Source organism: Chamaea fasciata, unplaced genomic scaffold (genome assembly GCF_029207755.1).
Source record: "Chamaea fasciata isolate MVZ Bird 193981 ecotype frontalis unplaced genomic scaffold, bChaFas1.0.hap1 SCAF_2, whole genome shotgun sequence".
NCBI lineage: Eukaryota > Metazoa > Chordata > Aves > Passeriformes > Sylviidae > Chamaea > Chamaea fasciata.
Genome location: NW_027094087.1, coordinates 6,877,018 through 6,898,226, shown reverse-complemented (window position 1 = coordinate 6,898,226; position 21,209 = coordinate 6,877,018). Strand labels below are relative to the sequence as shown.

At 38.7% G+C, this 21,209-nt stretch overlaps 1 protein-coding gene across 1 annotated transcript in view; it reads right to left on the bottom strand.

Annotated features, from left to right (window-relative positions):
• Window positions 1–12,970: 12,970 nt before the first annotated feature.
• LOC136304974 (roundabout homolog 2-like) overlaps window positions 12,971–21,209 on the bottom strand; it is an 88,089-nt gene continuing 79,850 nt past the window's right edge. Inside the window, exons 19-20 of the mRNA XM_066208383.1 lie at window positions 16,986–17,087; window positions 12,971–15,914 (exon numbers count right to left, since the gene is read on the bottom strand). Of these exons, the coding sequence (XP_066064480.1) occupies window positions 15,910–15,914; window positions 16,986–17,087 (107 nt within the window). The 3' untranslated portion in view covers window positions 12,971–15,909. The remainder of the gene's footprint in view (window positions 15,915–16,985; window positions 17,088–21,209) is intronic.

Here is a 21,209-nt window from a genome sequence, read left to right as displayed (position 1 = left end):
TTTGTATTCCATATGGGAGAATTCCAGGAACCTGTTGCCATGTTTATACATACTATGGGGATCTTTTTAAAGGGGTGGATCAAACAGCCTTTTAGCTGTTTTCACCAAAAACTTAAACACATGATCTTAAAATCTTGCTTCTGCCCAGAAACCTAACCTGGACTTAAGGATGCAAGCAACAATCCAAGTCACATTATGCCAAAAAGCACAGGATGATCAGTTTTTTCCCATTTCATAGAATCATAGAGGGGTTTGGGTTGGAAGGGACCTTAAAGATCATATAATTCCAATTCCCCAGCCATGGTCAAGGCACTTTCCACCAGACCAGGTTGCTCAGAGCCCCATCCAACCTGGCCTTGAACACTTCCAGGAATGGGGCATCCACAACTCCTATAGGCAACCTCTTCCTGTGACTCCCAGTCGAGAATTTTTTTCCTAATATTAAGTATTTCATACTCAAAATCTGAATTTGGCATAATTATTTTTTTTTTTTAATGTGTGAATCCTTCTCGCCCCATTCACTCAGGTAGATCATTATGAGGAGCTGTGAAAGTGTCTTGTGCCAGAACTACTGCAGTAGGAAAATTCTGCCCTCTGTGTGTGTGTGTTTGTGCTGGAATGTGTCTGGTTCCAGTAAGACATATATTTAAAAAAATTAAAAACACGTGGGAGAAAAATCAGTTCTTAAAGTCTGTGGTCTCATTTCAATATTTTCATTCTTGCGAGACACATTGGGAAGAGGAAATTAAGAAACCAAAACCAAATACACTCAGATGAGGGAAAAATGAGCTTAGATGTAAACATACGACCCTCAAAGAGCAGATGGAAAAAACTCAGCAGCCCTGCATTTGCCTCTGAATTTAACCATCACTTATGATTAAACAGGTAATCACAAAACCACACAAAAAGTGTGCCCTGTTGACACGCTCTTAATGCACCAGGAAGACGCTGGTGTTCTGTGGGCTGTTTGCTTACAAAGAGGAACTGCTGGCTCTCCCATCTTTTCCCAGAGGAGATGGGCATCTTGCCAGTGTTTCATTTTCAAGTGCCATTGTTCACCTAGGGCTTTAGCAAAAAAGCTTTTGCTTATTTATTACTAATCCTAGCCTAAGTAATGATCTCTTTAAATCCTTTTACATTTTAAACCAGATTTATCAGACAATGACACCAAACATAATGTTCCCCCAAACATTATGGTCTGGTATTTATTTTTTTCATTTAATAGGTAATTCTATAATTCACACATCCATGGATTGCTTTATTGGTTGATGAAACCTGCTTCAAGGAGCATTATTTTGTCAAAATATAAATTTTACTCTGGTTGTGAGGGCTCTTTTCCATATGTTTTTGTTATTTATAATCTTGACAGCAGAGCAACATAGAGCAACAATTTTTGTTGCATACTTCATCTGTGAATCTTTGGAAAATGCTGGTGTATTCATATGTTATATTATTCAGATATCTATTAGACATAATGCATGTTTTTTATAAGTAATAAAGTATTTTTAGTAATATAATATTCCTTTACCTTCATGATTTGGTATTCATTCATGGTATAACCTTGACCAAAACCAGTTTGAGGTATCCAGTTTAACCTGATCCCATCTGTTACTGGTAAATGATGCTGTGAATATCAGCTGGCTACTTCTGTAACTCTGCCAGCCTTCCATACAGTGCTGCCACTCTCTAATCCACTCTGTGAAACAATTCACCTGCCATTTCACCAGTTTGGTGTCAATAGAAAACACTTGCCCAGCAATTTGCGATACACACATCTGAAATGTTGGACTTTTCAGAAGGGTTGGAATAAGGCAATCGATGCACCAACAAATACCAGCAACAAATCCATCCAATCTTCAAGTTCAGCAGTGCAGCTCTCAAGAAAACAAATAGGTTAAAAAAAAAAAAAAAAAGAAAGAAAATCCTATTACATGCTTATATAAAAAGTTTTAGCAGAGCATTTAAATAACTCGTGGAAGTGAAGATTTGCTTGTGAAATCTCTGTGTTCCTAGCCAGCAATGCCAGAGGACAAGAGCACCCCAGAAACTGTCAATGCAATTTTGTGGTTCCAGTCTACATGGAAACCATTATCTCATGCTGGAAAAGGGAAAATGAGAACACAGCATCTCTAGGCTGTGATTGATTTTGTTTATCTTTGCACCAAGAAGGCTTACCTTTCAGCATCCAAGCAGCAAAAATCAGAAGAAGAAACATTTCTATAACTTACGCCAATTGGCGGAAACCCCACAGGATCTGGAAGGGGAGGCAGTGGGAGTGAAGAAGAAAGATCTGGCACATGGGACAAAGAGAAGGAGATCCAGCTTCCTTGTTTCCAGCACCCTGATAGCCTCTCAGTCTCCCCTAAAACCAGTAGACTAAACCATACTGGTAAGGTATATTATCTTAGCAAAAATTCACTTCCTTTTCAATTACATTTAATTTCCACTTCATCTCTCCCTTATATTTATTCCACAAAAAAGCCATTGTGTTATTAATGATTCAGAGTTCCCCAAATCCATATGTTTTATGGATTTAATGTCAAAGTGGACTCACAATACTTTAATGAGGAAAAAGAAGACTGTTTTAGTGTACTCACATCTTAGACTACCCAGCCAATAGGACTGTAAGCAATTCTATATCTTTTTGTAACAGCACCATGGAGATTACAAAAAAGAAATAGGCATTACCAGCATGCTCTGCCCCCCACCCCTCAAAAAGATTGATGTTTTCCTGCAAGACTTTTTTAAGAACTGGTATGTTTTCAGCAAGTTCTTAATTCCTCTCCTATGGTTGTACACCTACATACAATGTGTAAAAATATCCTTTAAGGTTTTGTAGCAAGGTGAAATCAGGTAGATGATAAAACAGGGCTATCAGTCACATTAGCAGTCAAGTGAATTTGATTCTCATTTTTCTGAAGACATCTAGTTCTCTGTGCATGCTCAGAGATTTAGCTATTCATGTATTAGAATGACATATTTAAAGTAGTGAATTTCACATTAGCAATGCAGATGGAGAAAGGAATAATCTTGGAAAATTGGGTGGTGGAAGGCTGGTGTTGGAGAGTAGGATGAGAGTTGGAAATCCTAGATAAAGCAGAGAAGAAGGTTAGTAGAGGGCAGGCCGAATGGTAAAAGCAAAACCATAAAATTAGAAAAAGAACGAAAAACTGCCGTAAAAGAGAAGACTGGAAGACGTAAAAAAGAACCTGGGGGAAAGCTAAAGTGAACAGAGAGACATTGGCAGCTAGCAGAAACATTAAAATGTTTAGAAAGCAGCTTTTCAACAACACTAATTAATAAGAAATGTGTTCTTATGGACAAAGTCGATGGCATTTTCTCACAGAATAGCTTACTAGGGCTGTGGCCAGCCCTCCAGTTGTGCCAATCAGTTGCTGGTAGATTAAGATACCAAAATGCCTCCTTGTACCATTCAGGTTAAGCTCTTTTGTACACACACAGGCACACGAAGAGAAAAATGCTGCAATGGCTGCTTGGGAGATAAGGAATTTGTATAAAGGAAAGGGTAGGACTGGGGAGGGAGAGAGAAGGGATAAGGAAAAAATCTCAGGAAAAAAAAAGAAGACATTCAAGAGACATCAGTCTTGAAATTAGCAGCTCATTAATTCTCAGCTTATTTTCCATCTCTGTGGAGATTTACCAAATGTGACAGCTACTCAGCCTCTGATTAGAACAGTTCTCCCGCTACCAGCAGCCTGAACTGCCACCCCAAAGCCTCATCATTTTCAGCAAAATTTGATGAGCTGGTTGCCCTTTCACAGCCAGGTTTGGTGCCCTCAGTCACAACTGGCCTGCCATTTCTCTCCTATCAGCGCTGACAGACAAGCCTGATTATCACCCGAGATCCACCTTGCTCCTGCTCCTTTGGACAACAAAGATAGCAACTGAACTGGAAGGAAAATCCAGGAAAAGTAATTGAAGAGAAATTAAAATTTTCAATAGATTTTCCTGGAAATCTGCCTACAAAGCATATTGTTTACATATCCCCCTCCCCACAGAAGTTTGAAAGCTTATCCCAGGATGCCTGCTGCTAATGTTTGAGCCCCTGCCCTGGCCAGGTTTCTCACAAAGCTCTTGGATGCTCTAGGCCAAGATCAATTTGTCAATGCCAGGTTGTATGATGATTTATGACTACAGCTGAGTGAGGATGCTGGCCATGTTCTGTCTCTCCCTAACTAGCTGTGTTGAACTCAAGCCATCCCAAATCCCTGATGAGCTATGTGGATGCACACTCAGAGAGGCTGAAGCTGTTTATTGAATTTCCTGGTAGAACTTTTGGACTTGAAGGAAAATTTTGGAAAATGTGAAACTGTTCATAGCTGAGTTGCACTTGGTAAATACAACACATCACAAAGGGAGATAGGCTTGTCTAGTAGATGTGAAAAAGCTTCTCAGAGTGAGAATTTTATTTGGCCAGGATTTGTCACATCACACGAGTTACCTAAGGAAGGGACACATATCTGCACATATACCAGATACACCTGTAAAAGTGGCAAAAAGTATCTTAACAGTTACATAGGTGCAGGCAACCTGTAAATTAGCCAGCTCTGGGTGAACATTAGGCTCTGGTTTTCCTTAAGGAAACAGCAAAGAAGTAGAGGGGGATCCAAGAACAAAATCACATCTTTAAAAAAAAAAAAAAAAAACCAAAGAAAACTGATGATAAGAAAATTAAGAATACTGAAGCCAGGACACATTAAAATGCTACAGTCCAAATGGAAGGAAATATTTAATTTAAGAACAGTGGTGTGAAAAATGAATTATATGGGTAAGGCAGGTCCAGGTGGCTTGTAGAGCAGGATGAGATATAGACATTGCACTCTGATTATGACACTTATTGTTTGGGACTGTTGTAGGTAAGATGCTGCTAAAAGTCTGGGAGAGGATGAGGATCAGACCCTGTCTGGCAGTGAATTAATGCTTGGATCAAACTATTTTTCTGAAGGAAAACTTTATTTGTTTTTCTGAATAAGAAATTCCTTTCTGAACAGACATGAAAATTAACAGAAGTTCTAGGAAGAGAACCAAGTGATACAGCTTCTTTTAGCAGCACTGGCCAATTGTTACTGGTTTTGGTTTCTTTTTTCAGTGCAGCCATCCAGGATTGTGCTGATAATTGACTACACCTCAAGTAAAATTAACCTGAGTCTATTGCAGGGAAGTAGAAAATAAAAAGTTATTAACATTTCCTCAATATCACAGAATCCACTAGCAGGTCAAAATTGCAACAATTTCATTTCTGAATAAAAAAAAAAAAATCAATGCTGAAGAAGGATGAAACTACAGCATGGCTGCTTCAGGTGTTATGACACCATTATAGCACAATAACCTTATTATTCACTGTAGTTGTTCTTTGCATGTCTTGAGCACCTGTGACAAGTGTTCCTGAATGAGTGCACAGACAAAACCTCAAATTAAATCTGACAAACACAGGAAGTGTCTTGGGCTAACTTGTCCTTCCTTTGCAGTTGTTCATTATGGAATTGTTCACTACCTACTTTTTTTTTGGTGCCCAAAATGACTCACATTCCTTGTACATTATTGAGAGTTGATAGTTACAAGTGCTGACATTTGGCAGGTTTCATATACCTGGAAATTAAAATAAAAAGAATCTGACAAAGACATTGTAAATAGCATGAGAGAACTTCCCTAAACCTGTATGCTGTATAAATGCAGAGGAAAATTTAGTTGCTCCATTTTCAGAGGCTCTTTGTGGTGCTTAATTCTCATTGTATGAGTGCTCTTAGATGTGCAAGCACTTAACTGTAGATATAATGTCAAAGTCATCCACATTACAGCAAGGTTTCAGATGCTCCATAATGAAGGCTTCAGAGAGTGAAAATTATTGGCTCGCCTGTTGATGACTTCTACAAAAATCGTAAAAGTAGAAAGTTTGCCAGCTGGATTCATCTTCCTGTGCACAGTCATTTATGAAGCTTTGATATTTTAACCATTGGCAACAATGCTACAGTTGAAAAAACTCCAAGAATATCTGTTCGATGACAAACAATGGTCTGCTAAATAGAGACACTAGCTGTCCTGACAGCTCCAGCTCCAGCTATATGGCATGATATGTGCCAGCAAAAGCAGAGAAGACATTCTGTAGCATCATAAAACTGCTTCCAAAAATGAGCACCCTGCAGCTATTAGAAACTGCGTGAGAACCACCAAATGTCAGCCTCATGCTCAACAACGTTCAGTTTAATAAATGGATTTAAGAAAGTGAACAGCATAAGATGCTCCAAAACACCCTTAAGACTACAATGAAAATATTGAGTAGCAGACAAAAAAAAGCATCTATTTACCATAAAAAAAAATAGAAGGGGAGAAATTTGTGTCTCTTTTTCTGTTCCCTGGGACCAATTAAGAGCTTTCTGTCATTATTAATGTCAGCACTAGGAACAGTTTACAAATGATAATCAATTAACTGACACATCCTAATATTGATAGTCAGAGGCCTGCACTGAGAACAGGCCCACATTGTTTTGGTTTTTAACATAAGGGGTTTTTTAAAATGAATTTTTTCTTTTCTGAGCAAGTATTTAAATTCATCCAAATTTAAAGAAAGAGAATGGGCTGTGGGCAAAAGGAGAATTTCTGTGTACTAGATCCATAATGTGCTACAGAACTGTCTAGGAAAAATAAAGAAGTATTTTTTGTCCTGAAAGCTGTTGTTGAAATACTGCATGAACTTTTATTCTCCCCTCACTTTCCTTTTCTTCTCCCTGCTCTCCACTCCCATGGCTGCTTCAGCTCTGAGTGTCACCAGTGAAGTGCCAGGGCAGGCACAAAGACATCCCTGCCAAAACTAACATTTCCTGGCTTATGACGTATTTACTAAAGGGAGCTGGGTTTACCTGGATTTTACTTTTTTTCTTTTTTACTTTTTTCTTTTTTTTTTCTTTTTTTTTTCTTTTTTTTTTTTCTTTTTTTCTTTTTTTCCCTCAAGAGCACTGCTGCTGCTATAAAGGCATGTGAGATTCATTTGTCCCACAAAATTCCATACATTGGTCCAAGTGGGAGCTTCTGATCAGAGCAACTCAGTTACAAAGTAAACTTTCTTCACCCACAAAACTCTACTAGAAATATTACCAAATGCTGTAATTCTATGACCCAATTAATTAAGCAAAAAGTAGTTGTACAAGTACTGAAAGGTTTTTACTCTCAGCTAGAGTACAAGGGTACTTACCAGATCTCAGAGGTCTAGTACTTTTACTGTTAAGTTTGCAATTAACTAATTGACATCAGTTTCTATGAAAATCCTGCCTCCTAAAGCCCTCCACGAAACCAGAAGTGTAACATATCAGCAATCGAAAGCTGAAATTCATATCTGTTCTCTTTCATGGGTCTGGAGGAGACTGCAAAGTATATGAAAATATAAAAACGGTTATTCTTCGAATATTCGTAGTGATAAGTGTTTGTGAAAACACTTGGGGTTTGGGTAGCCCTCAAAAGATCTAAAATATGTGAGCTATGACAGAAGGAAATTCAAAGCCCTATGTTTGGAAACAGGGTTTTAATGTACCCAAACGTTCGTGTAGGGAAAATCAGAATGTGTTTGAATGTCCCAGGGCTGCAAAGTGCAGAGTAGAAAGGCAGTCCATTGATGGGCAAAAATCTGCTCATACATGATGGAAACTGATCCTCCATCTCGATTAAAGGAAAGACTAAAATTTTCCCACAGACTTCACCAGACCCGTGATCTACTGGCAGGTCACCACTGTTCAGAGTGACTTACTGTTCCAACTCTCTTAAGGTGCATTTCTGTGCTTGCTCTAATGCAGGGAATCACGTGTGGCACAGCAGACACGGGTTGTGACATACGGCCGAAATCTTTCTGCAACTGTGACCATTCCCCTGGATTTCTCAGGCTCTGAATACAGGGCTGAGCCACTCAAATCAGGACTCATCCATCAGTGACTCTCCCTTAGTTACAAATGCTCTAAAGGCACCCAGTGACCTAGTTTAAACTTAAGCCTCACATTCCACAGAGCTCTAATATGAAGTGAACTTTTATACATCCCTGAGTGTGACGTGGCTAAGACAGCTTTCTGGGCAAAGAAGGACAAAAATAGAAAAGCCTCATTATATGTCTAACAACAAGGTTGAAAATATGCAGATGAAGTTTATGCCTGGTGGGAAAAGAGAAGGAAGAAGGGGGTGGGTAGACTGAAGGTAGTTTGAAGTCTGTGACACCAGAGTAAATACAAAATACTTATTTATCAGTGTCTGCAATTCATTCGGAGGTTTGAGGGACTGGGAAAGGAATGGCGGATGTTTATTTTAAATACAAACTGGATTGGGTGACTGTAATTTTAAGATTGGGAGCAGGGGAGACAGGTCTGCAGTAGCTTGGGAAAGTGTTTCAGGCAACTGGTGATTAATTGTACTCTGCTATGCCACATCTCTTTCTATTAAACCTTAGATGGCCAAATCTCTTTCCTAATTGTTTTTGTGTTTCTCAGTCTTCTTTTGTCTTGCATAGGAGTAGGCAATTTCTGTGCCATCAATATCTCATTAAGGTGCCTTGGATCTGAAATGCTCTGTTTTGTTTTTAATTTTGTTTTCCAGGCTTTTTGCTACATTTTATGACATGGCATTTTTTGTTTGCTCGTTGCGGTCCATTTATTCTCTGGCATTCCCTTTCCCCGGGTTATAGCTTTATTTGTTTCTCTGCCTGTTGGCACTCGAGGTGTATGTAAATTATTGTTGCATGCTTCAACATCACCACCTATTGCTCTTCATTTCCCCTAATGACAGTCCCATCTGAATGCTGGTGCCTGCTCAGGTTGTACATGTGTAGAAAATAACTTCAACTCATCTGTGAGGTCGTTGTTTTTTTTTTGTTTGTTTGTTTTTCCTTATTTTCCTTTTCACTCTCTTTCCTGCTCTTGTTTGCCTCAGACTTGTATTCATGAGGTGAGGAATAGAGCTGCACGCTTTCTGCCTAGGGCAAAATCCTGCTGCCGCTCGGTGCAAGTAGCAGCTTGGAGGAAAAAGGAAGGGCGTTCACACAAATAGCTAATCAAAGGGTTTTTAATGATACTCATTAGGAAAGAAATTCATTAACAAGCCAGCACAGAACATTCCCTGAAGGGAGAGTGATGTTACTGGTCACATCAAAGTCCCCACCTGACTAACACCTTTATTGCTGTTCATAGTAAGGCCAAGTTAGCAGCAAAATCAGTCGCATTCAGTTCCTGCCAAGCAAAAAGTCATCAAAGCATGGTCATGGAAACTGGATCAATTCTGGTTTACTAATAAAAATGGCTTTTCAACTTTTCACAGCGACGTACAGTTTTGCACCCACCACTGATGCTTTTGAATTCACACAATTTTGCATTTCCTACCCTTCATTCTTTCCTCTGCTCTTTCTCTCCTTTAATTTGGGTTCCTCTGACCATGTCCACAGATTTGCCCCTGGCAGTGGTGCAGTCCTGCAGCAGCACAAACCTCAGCTGGATGGATGCCAGTGCCCCTTTTCCAACAGAAGTCTGCAGAAGGCAACCTCATGGCAAGGTTCAGCAGGGAGCCCCACTGACCTGCGGGCAGTCCCTTCACCCAGACAAAGAAGCAGTGCAGGCCTGCCAGAGCCTCTCTCACTGCCCAGGATAGATGCAACCTCTGAGCATCAGGGCTATTTCCAACCAGCAGGTGTGAAACTGCCTTTTTTTTTTTTTTTATGCTCACACCATTACTTACCTATAAAAGGGACTCTATTTTTCTGCCAACTCATTGCTAGAGATTAGTATCGGTATCTTGGGAAGCTCATTTGCTCTGTAAAAATTAGGTTCTTAAATAGACTGGAGCAGAAATCTCACTTTTATTGTGCTGCCCTGATACAGTAGAGCTCAGTTATTAGAACAAATTGTAGCAAGCAGCTTCCTGGTTGTTATACCCACATAATTACTACGGGCTGCTACAGGAAACCCTGCTTCACTCTTATGCTCAGAGGCAAGATCTCCATTTTGCAAGGACAGAGCAAGTTCTATTATGCATTTTACTGCCAAAGGAGGTCAATTAACTTTAATTGGTTCTAATTAGCACTTGCTCAAGCTGTTATATTCTTTACCTGCATCCGAGTGGCTCTCCAAGTGCTGCACAATGGATCCCTGCTTTTGAACACAAAGGAGAATTACTAATGGCATCCTTGAAGGCAAAAGATGCACCGATCAGCATAAACGGGGAACAAATATCAGCACAAATAGTAGCAGGCCTTTTTAGAAAAAAAAACCCCACAAATATTTTGTGCCCATCTGGTTTGATCAATTGAACTGAATGCAACTGTGCACCTTGTTGCTTAAAGTTAGAACAATGCAAGAATACAAATGTCATTATTCTCTACCATAACTTCTTTACAGATGAAAGATAAGTACTGGAAAATGCAGGGGGTGGGGAGGGGGGTGCAGGGACAGTGCTACAGCTCTGAAAAAAACCAAATGTATCATTTCAATGGTAGCCAAAACAAAATACCAGGAAACAGAAAAAGAATTGCTAAACATATATCTGAAATGCTCTTTTCTATGATTTTTGAGCATTGATTTAAAAGTTTTGTGTTAAAGGTTTAAGTTTTGGTGTTTTCTGGTTTTTGTTTGTTTGTTTGTTTTTTTTCCATTCTGTTAAAGCAAGAGGAACAATCTCACTTGCCTAGATGTCAGCATAAGCCATCTGAGCCCTCAGGATGTGGTGAGAATTCAGCAGTGAACTCAGAGCTGCCTACAACAGGCTGAATAAGGAGCCACATACCAGAAGAGATGCTGCAATGCTGAGTTCTGCTCTAGGAACTTGTTTTCTGCTCGGGTCTTCCTGGATGTAGCTACACGTTCAAATAAGGTCAGGCCAAAGAGGAATCTAGTCCTCACACCAGTTGTGGAACTCAGAGCTACTTCTCCCCAATTAAACCAGTCCACTGTGCACATAGGCATGGCCCTACATCTCCTGTGGGTCCCACGAGATATCTGAGAGTTGGATCTGTTAATTTCGGTGGAGGGATGTTGGCAGGAAAGAGCTCAGCCCTGAAGAGAAGCGGGGAACAAACAAGACACAGCAGAGCAGGTGCTTGGTGCCACTGCTCTCCTGCCTCCCCGGTCCCCATGAATTAATAAAGCATTTATCCATGTATCCAGCCACTCAAAGCATGCAGAGCACCTCCATGGCTCTCCTGCTCTTGCAGTCCCCACGCCAGACACCCTAGATCCAGGGAACAGCATCAGCACCGAGTGCAAAGACCACAGCAGGAGAGCACTGAGAGAGAACTGGGGAGGACAGTCCCAAAATGCGAGACACACCTGCCCAAGTGAGCTCAGTGCAAACCACCGTGGTGCCACGGGCATTGAAGACCTTCCCTGCCCTGAAAACTCCATCCTCAGAGAAGTGACTTTCCTCTGCATGCTGACCTGCCTGGGATCCACTGAAACCCACTGAGCCTAAAGCCATGAGGGCTTCTCTGCTGGAGACATCCTGGGCTCTGAGCAGCCAGGGCTGGGGCCCCGTACAACCCCGAGCATTCTCCACCCTCACCAGCTTGGATTAACCACACATTTAAAACAAAGCACCAGCTTTAGTGTCCCGAGGAGCTAGGCCTCCTATGGACTTCGGGTAAATTGTTTTGGTATGGAAACCAAAAGCAATGGTGTTTACACATATTGTTGTACTGTTCAAAATTGCATGTGAAACTGTGGCGGACTTGGCTGTTTCTAAACCAGTACATGTTCCTTATTTTAGTATTACTTTTTCCCTTTCTCCTGCTATTTGAATGTGCCTCCTAAATAAATTGTCTGCTGCCCACATGGTTTTCAAAAACAATTTATTTTTTAGCTAATGTGTTCCAGATAGATGGAACGCAAAACATATGTTAAAAAATTAAAAATGAAATTAAAAAATTCTCCCTTAGCAAACAAGTACCCCCCAGTCTTTACAAAAGAAGGTCAACTTTTTCTTTTCTAGTTCCCCTGCTGAAACTCCACAAGGCCATTAACCATAAAAAAACCCCCAAACTGCGTAAATTTTAGACAAGCCAAAGGAGCTGCCTGTAATTTTTTCTTTTTTTAAATAAAAGTTCCTGCCAAAATCTCCCCCAACCCTATTCCCTTTCCTCCTTCAGTTGTGAGGACTCTTTCTCAGCCTCAGTACACACCTCTTCTCATGGCTGGCAATGCATGGGCTGAGGCAAGCATAAACCAGCATATAATTATTTCAAACAGTCATGTCTTCCTTTTGCACTGGTGTGTAGTTAAATTAACATACTTAAGAACATTCCATGCATCTTATCTTTAGTACTTTTCCCAAGGAATGGTGTTTCTGCTGCATTTCAGGTGACAACCAAAAGGTATTCTAAAGGTTTACTGACTTGGATATGTACTTGAGGAATAATATAAAAAAAAAAAATTAAAAAAAACCAAAAACAACAAAAAAAAACCCCCAACAACTATCCAAAAAGGAGTATCTGTTCCTTGCATCACTAAATGGCTGCCCATACAGCAATACACCACTGAAGCACATGGAACAATTCATTATTTGGTCCTTCAGCCCTCCTGCATTTAAAATTGAGCATGTATTTAGTGTAAAGATGGAGAAAGATTGACCTAGCCCCTATCCCTATATTTTGGGGTATGCTGTACTGGGTTGGCAGTAGCTCCACCAGCACCAAACTCCAGGTCTGAGGGTTCAGACCAGGTTTCACACATCCACTGCTCTGTGGGCTCCAGGCAGAGCCAGCTGTGCCCCCACAGTGAGAGAACACAGCTATGAGCAGAATATTCACTGGAAAAGCTGTATCTGTGTAATTACAGTGCTACAACTGTTCCAGTGGAGACAGGACAATAAACACAAACCCCAAGGACAGGCAATGTTTACCACTGGCTCATAGCTTAGTTCAGAAAACAGTGTTTAAAATGTTCCTTGTCACCTGTAAGTGGACAGTGATGATTATAGCTCAGTCTATGTTATTATTGCCTGATTTTCCCTGTTTGGGTTTTCACATATTGACTCCTTACTCAAGGTCTTTTAACATAGATTTGAAATGTGAATATGTTTTATTTTTTCCCCAGTAAATATACAATACACACTTCAACATTACTATTAACCAACTTCTTATGCCAATTAAACTTTGCTGCACTAACAATACCAATGAAACACATTAAGAGGTCATACTTTTTCGTGAACAAACTGTAGCCAATAAACAGTTTAAAAAAAAACAAATTAAAAAACAATTCTAAGTGCTGCCACAACATCCCTTTTCTTTAAACACATTATTCACAATAAATGTTTTCATTTTTTTTAAAAAAAGAAGAATACTTCTTTTAAAATAGTAAATTAAATGGCATTTTAAAAAATATGTACTGTGGTTCATTGGAAGTACACTGTATAGAAAAGAGAGAGAGAGAAAAAAAAGAAGAGACATCACCTGTAAGATAATGGAGACACTTTGCCATACACAACAACACCTCATGTAATATTGTAAGCAAATTATTAATGAACAAAAATGTACAGAAGCAGATGGACAAGTTAGTGAATATCATGGTACTGAACAGCTTTAATACTGACACACATTTACTTTCCAGTGGAAGAGATAAAACACATATTTGAAAGTAATTGGAATGGCTTTATCAACCTCTAATGATACTGAATTTTGAATAGAACAGAGTGAGTAAGGTGTTCCACCAAAGCTCAGTACAAGCTTTTGAATTAAACGGGGGAAAAAACAACTATTCGTGACTGAGTTAAACATTTTCCAGAGAATTAAATTTGAATTGTACGCTGAATAGTCTTCTCTTCATATGGCAATACCAAAATGGAAACCATGCATATGTAATTATGCTGCATTGTTTATCTTACTTGAACATTTTTGCACTTTTTAAAGTTATGCTCTTAACTCTAATGTTTTAAGAAGCAGGAAAAGGGCATATGTTCATTGGTCACATATGCAAATAAATTCATACATTTTTTCCTCAACTTTTTTTGTTTGTAACTTACTAAACAACACGTCTTGACCATAAGGGAGTTGAATAGAATTTTTCAATATTCAACGGTGCTGAGTTATAGTTGATGGCTGTAGTGTTTTATCTTATCATGGAACAAGTTAATGAAATGAAAAGCAACACATATTTAGCATCGTAATTTACTTTTTAAAAATTCTGCCATGACAAAAAGTGTTCTCAATACTGGTGAACTCCAAGGCAAATATAAAACATAGACTGGTTATATGAAAAGGGTATTTGATGAAAACTTGTGTTCATGGTCAGATAACTAACAGAAATAAGCTATAAGATGCAATATTTAAATTAAGCATCAAAGTAATGGGTGGGTTAGCCACACACAATATTCTAAGAAAAGCTTGAGAATTTACTCTTTGAGATTTGAGAGGTAAGGAAGACTTGGACAAAGTCATGAAAATTAATGAAGAGACAGGATGCTGTCATTAATGTCCACTTACAGAGTCTGGTTTATTCAAAATACGTGTATAAACATGCGTTTTTTCCTCATCATAGTAGAGTTTGAAGCCACTGACTAAAACACAGGTCAAAGATTTCCTTTGCTCGTATCCAACTTTTTGGATGTATTGTATTGCCAGAAATACGCTTAATGCAAGCCAAAAATAATTTGACCATTGCTTTCCTTCCAAACACTAAACATTTTACTACAAATTTAGTGGATCCAATTTCAGCTCTTGCAGACTTCAGGTATGGAACAGAAAGGGTTGTGTAGACTGCATCAAAACAATTAATGTCATGAATTTCAGTGGTGCAGCTTTATCCTCTATCGTACTGTACATGTATTGGAAAGGTGAGACAAGATACTCTGAAATTTCAATTTTTTGGAAGCAGCCTGAGTATGTCTTAATAACAGATTGCATTCTTATCTTCTTACTAGGTATTCCTTGTGTTTATGTGGTTTGTTTCTCCTGGAAAATCTCTGTCCTATATTTTGGGCTGGAGAAATTAACGGTAATAATTCTTTTAAAACGACAAAATAAAAACAGCTTTAGTGAAACACCTTAAGTCCTTTGTTTGTAGCAAGGTCTGTTTTTCTTCCCCTTTACTTAGTGGCATGGTATGGCTAAAAGCAGATACTAAGGGTATCATTCTAGTGAAAGGGTCTAGGCCATCTCATGCTACCTTTAGTTTTCTTTTTCACTCTTTAATCTCACACTTCCATCTTCTGACCCCTTCTTAAATAGGAAAAGCAACTATGTTGCTTGGTTTTAAAAGGTTTAAATTGCTTGCTTTTAAAAGGTTAAATCTGTCTCTAATGTCTTCACTGACATCAGTTTTGCCTGTCACTTTCTCATTTCCACACTCCAATGGAAAACCACCTAACATACTCCTTTACATACAGCGTTATCCAAAGTAGCTTACAGGACGTAAACCTACTTCACACATTCAGTCTCTTTTTTCTTCATGTCATGAGGAGTAGAGTTTTGTGCTTATCACCAAATAAAATTGCAGTGCAAACTTTAAACATAAAAGTTACACAATTAAAAGTTAATATATGGCACCACAGCCTATTAATTCACATATAGTACAACAGACCAGTAAAAACAGACATGAATATGAACATAGCTAAAAAGAAGGTGAGCTTGCATAGCAATGCAACAAAAGAAATTATATACAGAAGGAAATCTTTTTAATCCTGGAGGGTGATTTTTTTTTTCTTTCTTTTTTTTATATACTCCTGACAAGGAATAGTTTAAGGTGGATGGTGTATTAAAGAGAAGAACACAAGTAAAGTATCTGTGGGATATGTGTGGCTGTGTGTCTTTACATTGCATTTACAGTTCTTTTAATAGTACATAAATAAAGAAAATGTTCATTGCACTGTTTAGTGTCATCACTTCCATGAGTTCAGACCTGATGGTCCATCAGAGCAGCTTGCAATGTGTCTTCTCAACTACTCTACAGAGAGAAACAAAAGAGAGAGAAAGAAGTTGTAATAAACCACACAAAATAAAGCCTATGGCAATATTACTGCAGCACAGGATGAATATTCAGTAGGTTGTGAGAACAGGGTTAATTGCTTCTAAGACGAAAAATGAGGGATGCTAAAATTTAGCACTTACCAACACCATATCTGAGACTGCACATTTCAGGGCTTGTGGGTCACCATTAGCTCTCAAACTGCTACTGGGCAGTAACTGCCAGGGGATGCTGAGGGTTTGACTGCAGCAACAGGATGCAGCCATGCCAACAGCTCCACTGCTCTTATTACCATTAATAAGTTTATTAAACACACCAGTATGCCCAAGCATGCTGGGGTTTTGATGTACTTTTTCATACAACAGGGTCAAGCCTTTGGGCAGCTGATACTGCCAGCATGAACTATGGATCAACATGGTTTTATACAAAGTTTAACAGATATTGAGTGATAATAGAAAGCAATTTTGGAAAACAATTTCCCTGACCTGAGATGCTGAGAAAAAGGGTGGAGATATAAAACTGAAAAACTGGGTTATACAATCAAGAAAAGAGGACCTCCATCTAAGAGAATACTTCTCATCAAGCAACAGGAAATTAAGGAGAAGGCTGAGGAAATCTGTCATTGGCATTTCCAAGACAAGCACACCACGCTTTGCCAAAAAAAATTTCTAAGTTACTAGAATTCCTTCTCAATTTTCCCCATGCTTCACTAGCATTACACACTGAGAGATGTGCCATGTAGATAGCTTTGGCACAACTTATACAGATTTGAACTGGTCCAAAGCAAGGAACAGATATTTGTTTGCCATCACAAGCAACACGCCTCAGAAGGCAAGAAGATCTGGATAAAGCTTAATCTGATTATCACACACAACTTCCTACTCCCTTCACGATATAATTTTTTTCTTTTTTCTATTTGAGAGTTTTAACTGGAGCTAGAGGTAAACTTACATAATTCACCAGTAAACTGTCCTTGACTGTTTGATCCCACATAGCCTATATCGAGAAGGTCACTGGCATTGCGTTGGTGACCTCCTCGCAAGACTTCACCTTTTCTAGGTCCAGTTGATCCTTTAGAAGAAGATGTTCCTGAAGAGCTGTGGCCACCAGGGGATGGGAAGTTGGGTTTACTATATGGTACGAGTGCCTCTTCTAGAAAAGCAAAACAAAGCAAAATAAATACCTAGAAGCAGGAACAAGCAAGCTATGCATTTATGCACATCATATTCATTCATATCTCTCTTTTGTCTTGCTTTACAGCATAAAAAAATTTACCTAAGAAAATACACAACTAAGAGTTGTATCCCAAGGACAGAGAAGCCAGTATGAATTTAAATCTTGCTTCCTTGTGAACTCCTAAGTCAGTTTGTATTAATTATAAAAAGTCTAGATTCATTATGAATAAGAGATCATGAATCATAGATAGTTCAATAAAAATAGGTGAACACACAATTTCCGAAACAATGAAGCTATTATTAGATATTTTCTTCAAGCCTACATAAATGTGCTTTCTCCTTTTCTTTAGCTTAAATGATGGCAACATTACCTCAATCAGTTTAGATAAAAAACTACAATATCAGCTAATTTAATTAGCTTCCAGCAACTCAGTAATTTCTAATGATGCAAAGTACACTGACGATTTTTTTTAACTGGTGTTAAATTACATTGGAAAATATTATATTATACATTGCAGTTGTAATATTTGGGGTGGATAAATAATCCAGAAGCTTGTTACATGTTCCATTATGAGCAAAAGGCTTACTTTTGCTCACTTGGATTCTTTTTCTGTGAAGACCTGTAATATTGGACTGCTTTCAAGAGCAGGATTAATAGCAATAAGGCATAAGACTGTATGTCTTCATACAGCATGAAGTAAAACAAGACATCACTCCTGATTAGAGTTTCCTGGAGATATTGTTGTAATAATCCAAATCTAAGAAGCATAACAGCAGCACTGATTTAACATTGAAATAGAAGCACTATTTTATTTCTTTGCTGTGTGTGATCCACTTTTGCCATCTCAGAAGCCGAAGAAAGAGATCTTGCTAAATATAGTTTGATTCTAGAAAGAATGTGAGTATATATGCCTAACCTCAAACACAGCATTGTCCCTTCTGAAGTCAGTGGGATTTCTACTGCTTGAATCATGCCTTTATTCAATGTGAATTTAGGCCAAAAGGGTTTTCTTTATTTTGATTTTCTAATTGTCTTCACTCTTAAGCAACCTTTTGAGGAGAAATGGACTTTCTTTGACAGAGGGCAGGAACACAGAAGGAAAAGTCATTGGGGATGGTTGGAAAGAAAGAGGAGACAAAACCACTTTTATTCACAAGCTTGAAGCCTTTGCAAAGACTGCAGCAGAGGCATAATTAACTTAGAGAAGTGTTAAATGAGAACAAATTCGTGGAAGAAAAAACTCAGGATTTTGTTATTTGCCACAAGAGAATAGAATGTGGGGATTCCCCACATGAGCTGCTGTTGAACCGAGCCTGTTTTTAAGGTAAATCCGTTGCAGAAGAGGGCAGGCAGCTGACTTCTTTCCCTGCCAAAGTATCTTTCTCTGGTCCTGCCCAAGGGACCAGAATATTTGTGCTGCAGGACATAAGGGCATTATCAGTGCTTTGTGCTATGATTGTGTGCTGAAATAAAAGGAAATGCTTGAAAGACACTGTAAAATGACATTCAACAGCCACAGTCTCTCCTAAATTATGTTACTTGTTTTTTTATATATCAAGACCTGACAATAGAGTCAGGTGCAAACCTGGTTTCCAAAGGCTGGCTAAAATATGGAACAGTTTGCATTAAGGCAGCAATAAAGCAAGTGGCATAAATCAGTTTAGCAGAAAGCTGGGCACATTTTTAAAGGATGAAAACAAAAGTCACTAGCATTGCAAAAGAGTTGGAAGATGACATATATAGTCAATTGATTTGTTTTTCTAGCTTGTGGACTCAGGATAAGGCCTCCTTCGGGTTCAATGAAATATTGAGGAAAAACGACCATGAATAAATATAAAGTGCATTATCATTATAGAGCATATGGTATATTAAATTATCTGTTGTGCCCTCAGAAATAAACATAATCCATATAATAAGGAATTTTGACATAAAATAAAGGCTAGGTTTTACACAACATTCTAGCACACAAAAAGAAGTTGTCTCCAGTCCTGGGAATGAGCTCACATTTATTAAACTCTCCAAACAGTGCCCCATGTCCAGGCCAGCAAAGAATAGGGGGAGGCTTTGCTGGTGCCTTTCTCTTTGAAACACTGAGCCATTACTTTGAAGATATCATTCTAGGCCCTGTGAAATCAGGATATGTGTGTGTAACAATGCTTCTGTACCTCAGAAAATAACCAAAAGGCTTTTCCTGTTATCAAAACTATTGTAACCTGATCTAGATCACTTTCATCAGAGGGGGAGCTGAGAATGTCATATTTGATGTACTTTAACTCCAGTTCTACAATGAAGCCACTGCCAGGAACTCAGTGATCTTGTTTATACTGCAAGCAACCAGTGGAAACAGAGATCTCAGACCTAGGTATTTTTATTCTATTCAACTTCAAACTAAAGGTCTTGCTTTCAAAATTTCACTCACAGCTTGGTAACATCTGAATGAAATCCCCTAAGCTGCAAATTATCTATTTTCTGGAAGCTGATACCTAATAATAGCTCTTTTTTGGAAATGTACTGAAAACTGGGACAGAGTGGATTTCCAAAGAACTATGGCATTAATAAAGGAAAGGGGAAGAAGCACAATTAGTATTATTAAAACACCCAAATTTAGTGATACAAACCAGCATCATGCACAAGAGTAGCCTTTTTAAAATCTACCAGAGACAAGAATGCAGAGCAAGAAAGCTGCAGTGCAAGAGGTTGGAACGGGAATGCAGACACAGAGATATGAAGCCCTGGCCCATCTTTATTCACAAACTTTATGAACTCCTCACACCAGGATAAACTCATAACATCTCCTAGAGGCATCTTTTTTTATGCACAAAGGACATGCACTTGCTCTCGGCATCCTGAATTTGACAAGAACAGGATACCTGTTAACCACCTCAGTGCAAGGCACTGGAAGTGTCAAGATCAAATTCTCTTTATTTATGGATAGATAAATGCATGCCCTGCGGGATGGGAGTTTTACTACTGTATAAGCTCTGCATCACAGAATAAGCGACAAATTCTATTTGTACACTTGTGAGGCAGAGGAAAAAGAAGGGACTTCTTTCTAAGCAGGCCAGAGAAGCATCCTTAATAATAATAATTCCCAAGAAAACGAGAAGTGTAGGGTATATTTGGGCTATTTTCTATGTGTTTGTACATCTTCTAAATTGCAATTAACGTTGCCATTTCACCAAGCAGCATGAATGTCACACACTATTTTTAAACACACTTCACATTGTGATTTCAGAACATGAACAGCCACTCACTTGTTTATGCAGCCAGCATATTAGGGGGTTTTACCAGTACCATTATTGCTATATTTTAAAATAAGGATTGTACTTAAAATATTTACTACAAACGATACAGGTAGCGGTATTTTCCCTAGGAGGACTTTATTCAGCAAATCCTGTCCCCATGAAAGATCTTTTTGCACACTACTATTCTTTTTTTAGTATGTCAACGGTATTAGTGTGTTAGATTAACAAGTATCTTAAAGAGTGAATAAAATCAAGAAAAATACAGATGATAAGAGTACCTCTAGTGTGACTATGGGAGCTACATATATAAGTGAAGAAACAGTGTAACCCTACAAAAAAACTCCACACACAGTATAATTCTTTGTTTAAATCTTATTTGTCCTCTTGTATCATTCTAAACAGCACTGGGATGAGGTGATTAATGGGTTAAAGAAAACGCCCTAGGATGAAACAGCAGCTTTTACTTGAGGTCAGGCTGAGAGAGGGAAACTGTGAATACCGTAGAAACACAATTCCAGCCCAGCATCACCTCCTGTGCACATTTGTGCAGACTCGAAATCCATTTAGGTGCTAAAGTCAGCTTGGGGCAAGGTGCAGGTCCTGTATGAAGGTGAAAAACTGCACTGTCATCTTGCTGGGCTTAAGACATGAATGCTACTTTGTCATCTCCTCAAATAAAGAGAAGAGAGGGGTTTTAATACAGCTGAAAGGAACGTCAGTAGCTCAGAAGGATCAGCCTTCTTGCAAATGTGTAAAAAAACTGCTGCCAACTTGGAAGCGGGTTGAAAGAACTGGAAAATACGGCCCTATGTGTATAAATAAATACATCTAACCAAAAATACTTCAAAAATCT